Here is a 17,475-nt window from a genome sequence, read left to right as displayed (position 1 = left end):
TACCCCTCTATCAGATATATTTTACCCGTAAATCTCTATCTGATGCGTCTGTTCCCCTCCCCCCTAATACATAAGCTCTATAGAACAAGGACTTTGCTTTGTCATTTCCTGAGCATCTAAAACAGTGCTGGGCACACAAACACTTATCTGAGAAAATGAAAATGATGGACCTTCTTTGAAAGGCCTCTTGTCTTGTCATCCACAGAATGTGTGGACAAAGGGAGGGGGTGAGGAAGTGGAGAGGAAAAGAGAATCCTAGTTAGGTTTTAAGGACCAAATTAAACATCTTAACTTAGAGACTGCTATTTAGAAACCCACCTGTTCAGAACAGCTCACCTGGAGGATAAAAAAGAGGATGTCGAGAATGATGAGAACAATTTTGGTGTCTGGGATGGTGAGAAGATTTATTAGTGGCTCCAAGACTCCAGCCTGGACCAGCTGGATTAACTGGTCCACGGTGCCCCCAGTTGTGAAGTTAGCCACTGTCCAGACAGCCTCTTTCTGGACTTTAAATTCTCCCTGCAGAGAGAGAACATTTCCATTCTTGACAGATCCTGAAGAATTTAAATATAGTGATGCAAACATGGTTCAATTTCTAGGTAGGCTGGACTACCTAATTCCCAGGACTGTAAATTGCGCGTGAAATGTGCAATTTACACAGAATCCCTTGGCAACCTGCCTTTAGTTTTTGAGCAGAAGACAGGATCTTTGAGAAGCCAAGGAGGAGGAAAGGCAGACTCATGTGGGGTCTTACAGGGAGGTTCTAAGATCAAACAGACTCACTTCCTTAAGTCAGGTTATCGGAAAAAGAGAACCAACATCACCCAATCAATACAAATTAGGGATTTTAGGTTATAGAGACCCATGTCTACATTTCTAGTCTTTCTGCTCCAGTAAAACTTTGGACAAGAAGCTCCAAAGCTACAAAGCTGAGCACACAGCCTGGAGGGGACAGAGGAAAGCCACTGAAATATCACTCAATGCATCCTTTACATTTATAAAAAGCACTTGGCCCAGAGAGAAGGGAGTCATTCACAGATTCTTCTATCCCTTTGCAGGAGGAGTTATTCCCATTTTATGGCTGGGGAAAACTGACTCAGTTTAAAACAAAGTTAAAAAAAAAAAAAAAAAACAAAAAACGTATGGCTGCAAGCAAGCTATAGTTCAAAAGGCGCAGTTTGAAAAAAGATTACTCCTTGATTCTGACTAGATGTTTCTGATTAGAATATGTACAGACTCACAGCAGGATAGGAAGTGTCCGATAGACTGGACGATGCCATGATTTGGGTAGTACACCTGGGCTAGCTTTTCCTACCTAATGTACACCTGGGAACCCACCAGGCAACCTGAGAGCAGGACACAGCCAGTGTCTCCTTTTCCCCATCCTACTCAGTAACCTCTGTCTGCAACCCCAGGTCACCACTCCTGACTTGTTTCACAAGTCAATGGTTTAAACATAGCTCATCCACTAAAAGGTGACAAAAAGAAATGCTGACAGTCGTAATTGTCCTGGGGAAAGGAAGTGGGAATCAGGAGGAAGAAGGAAGCTTTACTGTATTTCTACTGTTATATCTGGATTTTCTGTGTATATTACCCCTTTCATCAATGTGATTTTTACACTGCAAAGGCCACCTTTCTTCAGTGTAGAATATCACTGTAACCCGATACGTTTTTCCTCCTCAAACAAAACCAAACCAAACCTCATCCCTTTTTGCCAAGGAGAGTAGATGTCAGATTCTTTTAACGCTAGAGATAAGCCAGTATTTACCAGCTCAAGATTCTTCTGGATATTCGAGCTGTGGGATCACCTTTTCACTGGCCAATGCTTGTTGAGTCTTTTAAATTTTTAATGGATTGTCCAAAATGGGATGCCCCTTTCTTTTTTTCAGAGAGGGTTAGGAAACTAATGTTTCATAGGTTCGTCGTGATCTCAATTAGTTTTGCTTCTCAGCGTGCCTCTGAAGAGTTAAAGGAGTTCAACACAGGGCCTGCTGGAGAGTAACCTTTTGTCACGTGGGCCACTTACGTTTTCTAGAACAGCCACCAAGGGAGGCAGCGCACCGCAAGCAATCAGCTGCTGGATATGCTGGCGGGGCCCCGCGGCCACGTTGCTTAGCGCCCAGGCTGCCTCCTTCTGGATGGAGGAGCGGGGGTGTGTGAGGAGCTGGGGCAGCACAGCCAGGATGCCCGCGTCCAGGGCCAGCTGGGTCTGGTGGTCCGTCCCTGTGACAATGTTCCCCACCGTGCGCAGAGAGGGGGTCTGGAAGAACAAGGTGAGAAAGCGTCACCAAGTACCGTGAGTTCATCACCGTGGAAGGCGACCATCGCCCCAAGCTCCGCGCCCTCCCAAACATCCGTCGTGCTGTGCTGATGGTTTTCTGGAAGCCTGTGAACAATGATTATACCCATGATCCTTATTGATTCTGTGCATCCATGGCTGTTTACATAGTTTAAAGGTACTCGCCAGCCTCCCAGTACTTCCAGCTCAAGTGGGATAGAGGTCAAGAGATATATTATCAAATGATGCTGTCCTTTTCATATCCTTACATTGGGAAAATTGGTAAATTGATGGCTGTCTTTACAATGTAATAATTTCTACTGAATTTGTATTTAGCACGAGTATCAAGTTTCTGTTGTCGGGACTTCCCTGGTGGCGCAGTGGTTAAGAATCCACCTGCCAATGCAGGGGACACGGGTTCCAGCCCTAGTGTGGGAAGATTCCACGTGCTGCGGAGCGACTAAGCCCGTGCGCCACAACTACTGAACCTGCACTCTAGAGCCCGCAAACCACAGCTACTGAGCCCGCGAGCCACAACTACTGAAGCCCGTGCGCCTAGAGCCCATGCTCCGCAACAAGAGAAGCCACCGCAATGAGAAGCCTGCGCACCACAACAAAGAGCAGACCCCGCTCGCTGCAACTAGAGAAAGCCCGCGCGCAGCAATGAAGACCCAACGCAGCCAAAAATAAAATATAAATAAATAAATGAATTTATTTAAATAAATAAATAAAATATTCAACAACCACAAACCACTTTGGGAATGAGGCTGGTCCCTATAATTAACCTCATTTAAAAAAAAAAAAGTTTCTGTTGTATATGTAATTAGAGCTAGTGAAATCTCAGTGGCATTTTTGTTTTGGTGTATTCATAAAGCTTCTCTCAATAACTTTGAAGGTCCCCAGGATGAATCTATGATTGGGCTTAAGACAACTGTCCTAGGAGGGCTGACTGTGGATTTATTTTGGTTTCTCTGCATGGTAGTGGCAGCCCCAGCACAGCCCATCAACAGTTCTAGAGTTTTCCTAGCCTATCATGCTAGGTATCTGCTACTCGAGTGAGAGATGTTAGAATTGCCATAGGCCAATCACAGCCTTGCCAGGACTGCCGCATTTGGGCCCCAAGCCCCCACAATAAACAATTTCTTGAAGATGTTGTCTTCACACCTTCCATGTCCCCAGCACTATCCCCAAACTAATCTTGACTTCTGAGGAATGCTACCCTCATCTCAGAACAGATGATTGCTAAGACTGCATAATACACAATATTAGGCATAGAAATCAAAAGGGGTATCCATGCTTCAAACTACATTTTCAAGAAGTATATTATGTAAGTGACATATGTCTCAGAGTCAAGTATTTGACCTTGGTCTTACTTACTTTTCACCTATATCTGAAGTAGTCTAAGAGAACCAGCTGGGGAGAGGATAAGGGGGAACTATCTTTTATACTTGAGTAAGAAATTCAAATGTTATGAGCTTCACGTTAAAACACACACACAGGGACTTCCCTGGTGGCGCAGTGGTTGAGAATCTGCCTGCCAATGCAGGGGACACGGGTTCGAGCCCTGGTCTGGGAAGATCCCACATGCCGCGGAGCAACTAGGCCCGTGAGCCACAACTACTGAGCCTGCGCGTCTGGAGCCTGTGCTCCGCAACAAGAGAGGCCGCGATAGTGAGAGGCCCGCGCACCGCGATGAAGAGTGGCCCCCGCTTGCCACAACTAGAGAAAGCCCTCACACAGAAACGAAGACCCAACACAGCCAAAAATAAAAATAAATAAATTAAAAAAAAAAAAATACACACACACACGGACACACAAACATGCACACCAACTTGTTAACATCTACATGCATAGACCAGTAGAATGAAAGGCCACAAAAGAATAGTTCACTGGTTGGAGGGATTATAAGCAATTTTAATTGGTGCTCTTCTATCTTTTCTAGTTATCAGACCAAGAAAAAGTAAGTCACTGAATACCCACTAGGATTTTGGATCAAAGTCGATTCAAGTCTTTGGCTACAGAGTAGCAGAGACCAGGGAAATGCAGATGAACAGCTTTGTTCCAGGTAAAGGATGAACGTCAGCTGGGGAAGGCTTGGGGGTGGGAGAGAACAGAACCTGCTCGAGTGACGATGACCCACAGATTCTAATCTGAAGGCCCCTACAGAGACCAACACGACCCAGGACACTTACCAAGACATTGAGTTCTGAGCTGCTCATGAGCTCAACCAGTCTGGGCAGGACCCCCGTGTCCACCACTTGGCCGATGCGTGTATCACAGCCATCGGTGAGGTAGGACAGAGCCCAGCAGGTGTCCGAGAGAACCTCTCCGTCTGGGTGCCACAGGAGGTGGAAGAGGGCGGGCAACATCTGCTTCACTGCGTGATCAGAAGGGTATGGGTTCTTGTTCCGGCACAGATTGGACAAGGTCCACGCAATGTTCCGCAGGAATGTGACCTGTAATGAGGAGACTGTCTCCAGCATGGGGTGCAAAGAAGGAAAACACCAATGGCAATGTGTCCTGACCATCTTTGATCAATAGGATTGACCCGCATGAACCCAAGCCTTTGAGCTTCAAACAGGAATTTATTCTAGGTAATAAGTATAGGAGGAACGCAGAGAATGAGCTTTGTTTTATACGCAAACGTCAGATGGAGGTTTCCTTATATTCTTCAAAATGTCCTTCCCCACTTGACTCGATTGATGACCTAATTTCATTTCTCATTGATGAAACAAAGATCAAGCAGGAGTTACTTGGTCTTCCCACCAGCCTATGAACTCTACCAACATGTCCTAACCACGTTTTTGACCTTCTGTTTGAAGATCAGTCTTCCCATCCGTCCCCAGGATCACCTCTCTCCTCTGGATCAGTCCCACCAGTATAGAAACACACTCTGCGACATTCAACCCCTACCCTTGCGCCTCTCCAGCCATCACCCCACTTCTATTTTTCAGAATCCATCCTCAAGGAGGCATCCGTATTCACTGCCTATCTTCTTCTTCTACCCCTTCTAGTCTGGTTTCTCCCCCTACTTCTTTGGAGTTAGTGATGAAATCAGCTCCTTCCAAGTCATCAAATCCAAGCTTTTTGAAAAAGCTCTTTTTGCCATCTGTGACACCAAGCCTGGTTTTGTATTGCCAAATGGGCTGTTCCCTCTCATTCTTCTTGGCAGGTTCTACTGAGTTCTGAATTTCAGAGCCCTCAGGACTTGGTCCTGGTTTTCCTCACACTCTAGAGCAGAGGTCAGCCAACTTTTTCTGTAAAAGGCCAGATAGTAAAGTTTTTCAACTTTGCAGGCCAGGTGGTCTCTGTTGCAACTTATCCATTCTGCCCTCGTAACACTGCAAAATCCACAGACAATATGTATGTAAATGAATGGGCATGGCTGTTTACTTCAAATAAATAAAACTTTATTTAAAAAAACAAGCAGTTGGCCAGGTTAGATTGGCTGATCCCTGCCCTGGCTGACCTTGCCCAGCTGGATGACACATACATGCACAATGATCTAGACAGACCTGCATATCTATCTGTCTGTTGTTGCTGCAATGGTGCCTCTCACTGGCTTCAACTTAATAGGTACAACTAAGGCTCCGATTCCCTCTTCCCTCTATCCCCCCCACATCTCTAGGAGGACAGTGCTCTAAACTAACTAACCTGAAACCCGAGGGCATCCTTGCTTCTTTCTGTCTCCCCCTTCTATGCCCATCACAGCAGCAACCCAGGTCCATCTGCTTCTCCATCTCCCTCTGCTATAATCCTACAGCAAGCAGCCAGAATGGTCTTTCTGGAAAATCAGGCCACTTTACTTCCTGCCTTGAAATCCTCCAAAGCCTTCCTTTTGCCACCAAGATGATGTCTAAGTCCCTCGTCCTACTTGTCATCTTATATTGCTCTCTCCTTGTAAGCTCCCTTGGTCATGCCAGCCTTTTTCCGGTTCAACCATATCAGGTTCTCTCTCACCTTGAAGGCAGGGCATGTATTCCCTTGACTTTTGGAAGTTGCTTTCTCTTCATTTTTGTTTGAGGCAAATCTAGAACCCAAATTTCATTCCTAACCCAGGGAGTCCTCTAGTGTTGCCACAGCAATCAACTTGGACCCTAAGCTTCCAACTTAGACCCTATTTATTACCCAGGAACAGAACTGGTGAGCCACTAATTCTGTCTGTGCCCCTGGAACAGAGAGCTCAGTCATCTACTTTTGCAGGATTGTAAGCTTAGAAAAACTTGAATGGATCTCTTCTAATGCCCACTGCCCCCCCCCCAAAGAAAGATCAGCACTACTGCCCTTGAGGACAAATTTGGATCAACTTCTACCCAAAGTAATATTCAGTCCTAGGCCTTGTTCATCATTGCTATCGTTAGGGGGCCGGGCAGCAACCACGTGGCCTAGCATTGATTTGGAATTACATCCCCCATTTCCCAACTTTGGGAACCTGTTACCTAACTAGGTTACCTCATTAAAAAGACACACACTGGGGACCTCCCTGGTGGTCCAGTGGTTAAGAATCTGCCTTCCAATGCAGGGGACACAGGTTCAATCCCTGGTCAGTGAACTAAGATCCCACATGCCATGGGGCAACTAAGCTGCACACTGCACCTTCTGAGCCCACGCACCACAACTAGAGAGAAGCCTGTGTACCGCAACGAAGAGCCCGCATGCCACAACTAAGACCCGACGCAGCCAAATAAATAAACGAATAAATAAAATTAATTAAAAAAAGACATTCACTGGTATACTTGATGAAACCAGGGTCAGCAGATGTGGAATGGCATCACTCAAGATAACGTTGTCTCTGAATTTTGGTCCATCACCTACAAATAGACAAGAACATGACACTCAAAGAGGGAACAGAGAGAGTCCTGGGGTGGGTGAGTAATTCTTCACAAGTCTCTGCAAAGGGGGAGAGGCCAAAACTCATTCCTGGGTTGGGCAAGAAGATAGTATAGCCATGAACTAGACCCTGGGTCTCTGACATGTTGGTTGAGTAGATGGCCTGACGTGGAAATCAGGCACCACACAGCAGGGATTGCTATAAGCAGAGTCTCTGGACCCATCAAGAAGTCAGCCAACTGGGCCCAGGCAGCACGTTCTAAATGCTGGTGGAATTTCACAGCATGGTTCTCAGGAGACAAAGGCCACTATGGACCAAATTGTCTTCCCAGAAGGCTTTGGCATGGGGCAGTAACTTCCAAATGCAACTCAGAACAAAGTCTGGGAGATGGATAGATTCTAGCCATCAGTTGTCTGCTACTTTGGCTAGAATACCAATTTTAGACCCTAGACGTCTCAGTCTGTAATTCTTCAATCATCAGGCAAGGTATAAGTTACACTACACCACCCGATTTTGCCTGTTCCTTACTGCACTAAGCAAAATGAGAGACGAAATCTCTGTAATAGTTGCTTTATTTCTGCAAGCTTTTAAAAAGTAGACTTATTTTATATTCTGTGTTTGCTAATTCCATCCTCTGAAGTCCTTGGAGGTCTAATCACATTGTTTGCTTCTGCTGACTCAGTCATAGTGGATTGTTGACTTTCTGAACTTGAAATTGCTAATATTTGGCTGATCTTAATTTGTCAGAATCCTGAGGGGCCCGACTGAGTTTGTTTCCCCCAGAGAGCGTCACATTTATATTCAGCCAGGGATCCTGGAGTTCCCAACCTGACAGCATTCACTCCCCAGCTTGTGTTTTCCCGGACCACGCAGGGAATACAACATCCAGTCCCAAATCCATGAGGCCAGTCTTAGGATTCTGTTTTCAGGGGAGACTTTTATCCTAAACTAAGCAGGCATTTTCGTGTGTATTCCCTGGGCAACTTTCACTGAAGGTAGAATTCTTTTAGGGTACTGGGTGATGTAAGGGTCTGTCATAAAATCCCCACAATGCATGAGCCAAAGACTTGTCTTTTGTTCCTGAAGCCACTAAGCCCTGAGGCTGTAGGACCCCAGTCTTGGCAGGTGTCCCTAGGCAGCCTGGAGCTTCAGAACATACCATGTCTTCTAGCTTCAGCTTCAATTTTTGGCCTCTGAACTTGACTCTGAATTTTGGAAAGGCCCATTCTACTCTTCCCAGCATTGCTAGGTATTTATACTTAAAGTGTCTGATCTACAATACTACCCAAAGAATTCCCATTGCATGCCACTCACAAGGCCCACCGTTTTCTTTGCCCCCTGCCCCCCACCGAGGGGAGAGGCTCACCTGCTATATTACCAAGGGCCCACACTGCCTGTTCACACACAGTCATATGAGGGGAAGACAGGAGCTCAACCAAGGGCTGGATGGCCCCTCCGTCCACGACAGCACGAGTCAGCTCCGAAGTACCAGAGGCAATATTGGTCAGAGCCCAGGCTGCCTCGAGCTGCAAGCGGGGATGAAGGGATGACTTCAGGAACTCCACCAGCCTGGGAATGAGCCCTGCGTCAACAATCAGCTTCAGAGGAGGGTTCTTTTCCCGGGACAGCATTTTCCTTCGCAGTGTAAGAGAAAAGACAAGAACATGTCCTGTGAGGCAGGTAAGAAGAACCTCCTTTATGGATGTTCTTGGCATTCCTAACTATCAAATGAAACAAACCACTGGGCCAGAGCTCCTTCATATCCTAGAGTTCAGCCTGTAACACTCTGCAGTGATGAAGCAATATTTTTCCCTTTAGTTATTATCTATGAGCCGCCATTCCTGTTGAGGCCAATTTAAATTAAGCTATTCATCTCTGACCACACTTGCATATCTTAAGTTGTTCTCAAGGACAGTGTAGAGGAGCAATTTCATCTCACTTTTGGATGGACTGGCCTTTTCTTATATTGTGTGGGCATTCTGCCACTGCCAAGAAACCAAATAGGCTGCTGGAACCCATTTCTAGCTATGCATCTGTCAACAATACAAGTCTGTTTGGCGATACCTGGCTGCCTGGGTGGCCTGGAAACATAGTTCTGGATCTGAGGCATTGACACCATTGATTATTTCTTGCAGGGTGAGGCTGACCTGCAAGGAGACATACATTCAAGTCAGAGTCTCTGCCAAAAGGAACCATAGGTCATCTAGTCTAGCCATCTATCTGATTAGAAGAAGCTGGCTTGAACACTATGTCTCAATGTGTATGCTGGTCTGTATTAGGGGAAGGAAGAACATTTGGTGGTCTCAAAGATTTGTGGGACACTCCCCATGCTCTGGAGGATAGGTAATTCCTATCATCACTTGGATCCCCAGCACCTTTTTATCCCATGCAGTAAGAACATGCTAGTGGGTGGCAGCAAAAATGGGAGAACAAGGACCTCAAAATTCTCTCCTCCATAAAAGCAACAAGAAACCTGAAAAATAGAATCAACTTTTTTAGAACTCTGGAAACTGACCAAAGGTTTGCAGCAATTTGTTTTATTCAAGCTGAAAAGGGTTTATTCAAGAAAAATGTCTAAATCTCAGTAAGAACAGCAAGGTTTATGGCATTTTGCCTTGCCTTATTCCCACTCCTCCTCCCACAGCTCCGTGGTAGCTTTGAAAACCAACAGCCCAGCAGCCACTGGAGGAGGCAGAACAGGTTGGTGCTCCCTTAAAGCCTCACTCCCAGAGAATTATTATTATTCGATGCTTCTAGTGGTTTCCTGGGAGATTCCATTTGTAAGATTCTATTTTATTTGACTCAGAGCTCACACAATGCAAAAAGTCTTTTCCCTGGAGGTATTTGTTAAAAACAGTTAGAGGAAGTGGTTCAACTTCACAGATGTTTGGGGTGGGGGGTGGGGGGGTTAGATAACAGCTGGGGGCAAACAATAGACTAACCAAAAAACTTAAAAGGCAAAGCTGGGAATGAGATGTTCATTGGGGCTTTGAGAGCTCCAACATGTTCCTGAAAATCTAGAAGGTCACATGCCTCTATAGAACTGTTGCACATGCTCACAGAAAATGGAGGAGACCCTGAGGTCTCACCTCTGGCTGACTTTGAGGCTCTGTGCAAGCAGGAAGTGAAGGTTTAAGGCAGCATTGTCAACTTCCTGGTTGAATGTTGAAGGCATGCCCCAACATGCACACAGAATGCCTTGGCAAAGATTGGGTGAATTTTTGCTTCCAAGTGTGTAAGGAAATCTCTGTCCAATCATTAGCTGACCACTAAGCTAACTGAGCAGAGAATTCAGTGCCTACACATGACAAAGAATACAAACTTTACAAAATCAACTCAAAAGTCACTGAATGAACAAACAGTGAGCAACAACAAGAAACCCTGGGCAAGGGGTGGGGGGCGCAGATCTTATATCCAAAGTTGCCACATTATTTTAAATGACTAGTTCTTAAAGAAATTACAAGACATTCAAAGTATAGCACATATACAAGCAAAAAACAAGGCAATTAATAGAAACTGTCCCTGAGGAGCCCAGACATTGGACTTACTAGATAAAGACTTTAAATATGCTCAAAGAACTAAAGGAAAGCATGTCTAAAGAACTAAAGGAAAGTCTAAGAATGATGTCTTAGAGACATAAGAATGATGTCTTAGACACAGAACAAATCATCAGTGAACTTAAGATGGGTCCATTGAGATTAATCAGCATGAGGGAAAAAAAGAATGAATAGATCTTAGCCAAAAGGCCAAGAAGCAAGCGTAGTAGCTATTCCTATCAGTTTAATATCGGATGCATCCTCTATCCAAGGACAATATATTAAATGGATTTTTGGAACTAGGAGATGGAATAGAACTTGCTCCATCCACTCCATGCATTGACCCAGGTATTACAGTACTTCCAGGAATAGTGCACCCCCTTTGAGGGAAATAAAGACTTTTTTTTTTTTTTAAAAAAGCAAAAAAAAAAAAAAAAAGAAGATTAAACTTAACAGAGCCTTACAGATCAGCAACATATGGATAATAGAATGGAAAAGAGAGAGAAAGGGGCAGAAAGTATATTTGAAGAAATGATTTCCAAAAACATCGCAAATTTGATGAAGAAATTAATCTACACCTCTGAGAAGCTTAATGAACTTCAAACAGGAAAAACTCCAAGAGATCCACACTTAGACACATCATAAAATGTTGGAAGCCAAAAACAAAAAGAGAATCTTGAAATCAGCAAAAGAGAAGCAACTCACCATACACAAGTCCTCAACAAGATCAAGAGCTGATTTATCCCCAGAATGCATAAATGACATATTTAAAATGCTGACAGCAAGTTTGTCAAGCTAGAATTCTATACATGGCAAATTATAATAAAATGGAGAAATTAAGACAGTCTCAGATAAACAAAACCTGAGAGAATCCATTGTCAGCAAACTCGCTCTACAAGAAGAGAGTTCTTCAGGTACTAGAAACTAGATAATAACCAAAGACATGAAGAAATCAACAACACCAGAAAGGCAAATATAATGGTAAATAAAAAAGACAATATAGTAGATAGCCTCATCCACCAGCAGGCAGACAGCAGAAGCAAGAAGAACTACAATCCTGTAGCCTGTGGAACAAAAACCACATTCACAGAAAGATAGACAAGATGAAAAGCCAGAGGGCTATGTACCAGATGAAGGAACAAGATAAAACCCCAGAAAAACAACTAAACGAAGTGGAGATAGGCAACCTTCCAGAAAAAGAATTCAGAATAATGATAGTGAAGATGATCCAGGACCTTGGAAAAAGAATGGAGGCAAAGATCGAGAAGACGCAAGAAATGTTTAACAAAGACCTAGAAGAATTAAAGAACAAACAAACAGAGATGACCAATATAATAACTGAAATGAAAACTACACTAGAAGGAATCAATAGCAGAATGACTGAGGCAGAAGAACGGATAAGTGACCTGGAAGACAGAATGGTGGAATTCACTGCTGCGGAACAGAATAAAGAAAAAAGAATGAAAAGAAATGAAGACAGCCTAAGAGACCTCTGGGACAACATTAAATGCAACAATATTCCCATTATAGGGGTCCCAGAAGGAGAAGAGAGAGAGAAAGGACCCAAGAAAATATTTGAAGAGATTATAGTCGAAAACTTCCCTAACATGGGAAAGGAAATAGCCACCCAAGTCCAGGAAGCACAGAGAGTCCCATACAGGATAAACCCAAGGAGAAACACGCCGAGACACATAGTAATCAAATTGGCAAAAATTAAAGACAAAGAAAAATTATTGAAAGCAGCAAGGGAAAAACGACAAATAACATACAAGGGAACTCCCATAAGGTTAACAGCTGATTTCTCAGCAGAAACTCTACAAGCCAGAAGGGAGTGGAATGATATACTTAAAGTGATGAAAGGGAAGAACCTACAACCAAGATTACTCTACCCGGCAAGGATCTTATTCAGATTTGATGGAGAAATCAAAAGCTTTACAGACAAGCAAAAGCTAAGAGAATTCAGCACCACCAAACCAGCTCTACAACAAATGCTAAAGCAACTTCTCTAAGTGGGAAACACAAGAGAAGAAAAGGACCTCCAAAAAAAACCCCAGAACAATTAAGAAAATGGTAATAGGAACAAACATATCGATAATTACCTTAAATGTGAATGGATTAAATGCTCCAACCAAAAGACACAGGCTTGCTGAATGGAAACAAAAACAAGACCCATATATATGCTGACTACAAGAGACCCACTTCAGACCTAGGGACACATACAGGCTGAAAGTTAGGGGATGGAAAAAGATATTCCATGCAAATGGAAATCAAAAGAAAGCTGGAGTAGCAATACTCATATCAGAGAAAATAGACTTTAAAATAAAGAATGTTACAAGAGACAAGGAAGGACACTACATAATGATCAAGGGATCAATCCAAGAAGAAGATATAACAATTATAAATGTATATGCACCCAACATAGGAGCACCTCAATACATAAGGTAACTGCTAACAGCTATAAGAGAGGAAATCGACAGTAACCCAATAATAGTGGGGGATTTTAACACCTCACTTACACCAATGGACAGATCATCCAAACAGAAAATTAATAAGAAAACACAAGCTTCAAATGACACAATAGACCAGACAGATTTAATTGATATTTATAGGACATTCCATCCAAAAACAGATTACACTTTCTTCTCAAGTGCACATGGAACATTCTCCAGGATAGATCACATCTTGGGTCACAAATCAAGCCTCAGTAAATTTAAGAAAACTGAAATCATATCAAGCATCTTCTCTGACCACAACGCTATGAGATTAGAAATGAATTACAAGGAAAAAAACATAAAAAACACAAACACATGGAGGCTAAGCAATACGTTACTAAATAACCAAGAGATCACTGAAGAAATCAAAGAGGAAATCAAAAAATACCTACAGACAAATGACAATGAAAACACGATGATCCAAAACCTATGGGATGCAGCAAAAGCAGCTCTAAGAGGGAAGTTTATAGCTATACAAGCCTACCTCAAGAAACAAGAAAAATCTCAAATAAACAATCTAACCTTACACCTGAAGGAACTAGAGAAAGAAGAACAAACAAAACCTAAAGTTAGCAGAAGGAAAGAAATCATAAAGATGAGAGCAGAAATAAATGAAATACAAACAAAGAAAACAATAGCAAAGATCAATAAAACTAAAAGCTGGTTCTTTGAGAAGATAAACAAAATTGATAAACCATTAGCCAGACTCATCAAAAAAAAGAGGGAGAGGACTCAAATCAATAAAATTAGAAACGAAAATGAAGAAGTTACAACAGACACCGCAGAAATACAAAGCATCCTAAGAGACTACTACAAGCAACTCTATGCCAATAAAATGGACAACCTGGAAAAATGGACAAATTCTTAGAAAGGTATAACCTTCCAAGACAGAACCAGGAAGAAATAGAAGATATGAACAGACCAATCACAAGCACTGAAATTGAAACTGTGATTAAAAATCTTCCAACAAACAAAAGTCCAGGACCCGATGGCCTCACAGGTGAATTCTATCAAACATTTAGAGAAAAGCTAACACCCATCCTTCTCAAACTCTTCCAAAAAATTACGGAGGAAGGAACACTCCCAAACTCATTCTATGAGGCCACCATCAACCTGATACCAAAACCAGACAAAGATACTCCAAAAAAAGAAAATTGCAGACCAATATCACTGATGAATATAGATGCAAAAATCCTCAACAAAATATTAGCAAACAGAATCCAACAACACATTAAAAGGATCATACACCATGATCAAGTGGGATTTATCCAGGGATGCAAGGATTCTTCAATATATGCAAATCAATCAATGTGATACACCATATTAACAAATTGAAGGATAAAAACCATATGATCATCTCAATAGACGCAGAAAAAGCTTTTGACAAAATTCAACACCCATTTATGATAAAAACTCTCCAGAAAGTTGGCATAGAGTGAACCAACCTCAACATAATAAAGGCCATATATGACAAACCCACAGCAAACATCATTCTCAATGGTGAAAAACTGAAAGCATTTCCTCTAAGATCAGGAACAAGACAAGTATATCCACTCTCACCACTATTATTCAACATAGTTTTGGAAGTCCTAGCCATGGCAATCAGAGAAGAAAGAGAAATAAAAGGAATACAAATTGGAAAGGAAGAAGTAAAACTGTCACTGTTTGCAGATGACATGATACTATACATAGACAATCCTAAAGATGCCACCAGAAAACTACTAGAGCTAATCAATGAATTTGGTAAAGTTGCAGGATACAAAATTAATGCACAGAAATCTCTTGCATTCCTATACACTAATGATGAAAAATGTGAAAGAGAAATTAAGGAAACACTCCCATTTACCATTGCAACAAAAAGAATAAAATACCCAGGAATAAACCTACCTAGGGAGACAAAAGACCTGTATGCAGAAAACTATAAGACACTGATGAAAGAAATTAAAGATGATACCAACAGATGGAGAGATATACCATGTTCTTGGATTGGAAGAATCAATGTTGTGAAAATGACTACACTGCCCAAAGCAATCTACAGATTCAATGCAATCCCTATCAAATTACCAATGGCATTTTTTATGGAACTAGAACAGAAAATCTTTAAATTTGTATGGAGACACAAAAGACCCCGAATAGCCAAAGCAGTCTTGAGGGAAAAAAGCGGAGATGGAGGAATCAAGACTCCCTGACTTCAGACTATACTACAAAGCTACAGTAATCAAGACAATATGGTACTGGCACAAAAACAGAAATATAGATCAATGGAACAAGATAGAAAGCCCAGAGATAAACCCACGCACCTATGGTCAACTAATCTATGACAAAGGAGGAAACGATACACAATGGAGAAAAGACAGTCTCTTCAATAAGTGGTGCTGGAAAAACTGGACAGCTACATGTAAAAGAATGAAATTAGAACACTCCCTAACACCATACACAAAAATAAACTCAAAATGGATTAAAGACCTAAATGTAAGGCCAGACACTATAAAACTATTAGAGGAAAACATAGGCAGAACACTCTATGACATAAATCACAGCAAGATCCTTTTTGACTCACCTCCTAGAGAAATGGAAATAAAAACAAAAATAAACAAATGGGACCTAATGAAACTTCAAAGCTTTTGCACAACAAAGGAAACCATAAACAATACGAAAAGACAATCCTCATGCAAGTGAAGCAACTGACAAAGGATTAATCTCCAAAATTTACCAGCAGCTCATGCAGCTCAATATCAAAAAAACAAACAACCCAATCCAAAAATGGGCAGAAGACCTAATAGACATTTCTCCAAAGAAGATATACAGATTGCCAACAAACACATGAAATAATGCTCAACATCACTAATCATTAGAGAAATGCAAATCAAAACCACAATGAGGTATCACCTCACACCAGTCAGAATGGCCATCATCAGAAAATCTACAAACAACAAATGCTGGAGAGGGCGTGGAGAGAAGGGAACCCTCTTGCACTGCTGGTGGGAATATAAATTGATACAGGCACTATGGAGAACAGTATGGAGGTTCCTTAAAAAACTAAAAATAGAATTACCATATGACCCAGCAATCCCACTACTGGCCATATACCCAGAGAAAACCATAATTCAAAAAGACACATGCACCCCAATGTTCATTGCAGCACTATTTACGATAGCCAGGTCATGGAAGCAACCTAAATGCCCATCGACAGACAAATGGATAAAGAAGATGTCGTACATATATACAATGGAATATTACTCAGCCATAAAAAGGAACGAAACTGGGTCATTTGTTGAGACGTGGATGGATCTAGAGAGTGTCATAGTGTGTGAAGTAAGTCAGAAAGAGAAAAACAAATATTGTATACTAACGCATATATGTGGAACCTAGAAAAATGGTACAGATGAACCAGTTTGCAGGGCAGAAATTGAGACACAGATGTAGAGAACAAATGTATGGACACCAAGAGGGGAAAGCGGCAGGGGGTGGGGGTGTGATGAATTGGGCAATTGGGATTGACATGTATACACTGATGTGGATAAAACTGATGACTAATAAGAGCCTGCTGTATAGAAAAATAAATTATATAAAATTCAAAAATAAAAAAAAAAAAAAAGAAAAATGAGGAAATGCATAGAACAGACCTGACCTAATACACAGCTTGGAACCAAAAATAAAATAAAATAAAATAAAATAAAAATAAAAAATAAAAAAATAAGACAGTATAAATGTAGTTGTTATTGTAAGTCTTTCTTCTGACTTAAAAGACAACTGCATAAAGCAATAATTATAAACCTATATTAATGGGTACATGATGTGTAAAGAGGTAACTTGGATGATAATGAGAGCAAAAGCAGAGAGGGAATAAAGTTATATAGGAGTATTGTTTTATATACTATTGAAATTAAAATGGTATTACTCCAAACTAAATAACCAATGGATAAAAAGAAGAAAATTCCAGGGAACTTAGAAAATACTTTGAGATGAATGGAAAAAATACATACAATATACCAAAACCAATGAGATGTAACTAAAGCAGGCCACAGAGGGAAATATGTAGCCATAAATGCAAGTATTGAAAAAGTAGAAAGCTCTCAAATCCATGACCTAACTTCCTACTTTAAAATATTAGAAATGAAAGAAAATTAACCCCCAAAAAAAATCAGAAGAAAGGAAATATTAAATACTAGAGTGGAAATAAATGAAACAGAATGAAAAAATTAGAGAGGAAAAAAATAATCAGTGAAACTAAAAGTTGGCTCAAAAGAGCAACATAAATGACAAATCTTTAGCTAGACTGACCAAGAGAAAAATAGATGAGACTCAAGTTACTAAAACCAGGAATAAAATTGGGAA

General features: G+C 41.6%; 1 protein-coding gene and 1 non-coding gene across 2 annotated transcripts in view; one reads left to right on the top strand and one right to left on the bottom strand.

Moving 5' to 3' along the window:
* The window catches only part of KPNA7 (karyopherin subunit alpha 7), a 38,981-nt gene that overhangs the window by 8,300 nt on the left and 13,206 nt on the right, over positions 1-17,475 (bottom strand). The window contains exons 4-9 of the mRNA XM_036826577.1: positions 9,174-9,256; positions 8,476-8,744; positions 7,007-7,089; positions 4,471-4,734; positions 2,027-2,260; positions 337-519 (exon numbers count right to left, since the gene is read on the bottom strand). Of these exons, the coding sequence (XP_036682472.1) occupies positions 337-519; positions 2,027-2,260; positions 4,471-4,734; positions 7,007-7,089; positions 8,476-8,744; positions 9,174-9,256 (1,116 nt within the window). The remainder of the gene's footprint in view (positions 1-336; positions 520-2,026; positions 2,261-4,470; positions 4,735-7,006; positions 7,090-8,475; positions 8,745-9,173; positions 9,257-17,475) is intronic.
* On the top strand, positions 10,839-11,027 carry LOC118882125. Its single transcript, XR_005016680.1, has one exon. It is a non-coding gene; the product is annotated as a U2 spliceosomal RNA (small nuclear RNA).

Source organism: Balaenoptera musculus, chromosome 15, assembly GCF_009873245.2.
Source record: "Balaenoptera musculus isolate JJ_BM4_2016_0621 chromosome 15, mBalMus1.pri.v3, whole genome shotgun sequence".
NCBI lineage: Eukaryota > Metazoa > Chordata > Mammalia > Artiodactyla > Balaenopteridae > Balaenoptera > Balaenoptera musculus.
Note: the sequence above shows the minus strand (reverse complement) of the source record. Positions and strands in the feature narration are given on the sequence as shown.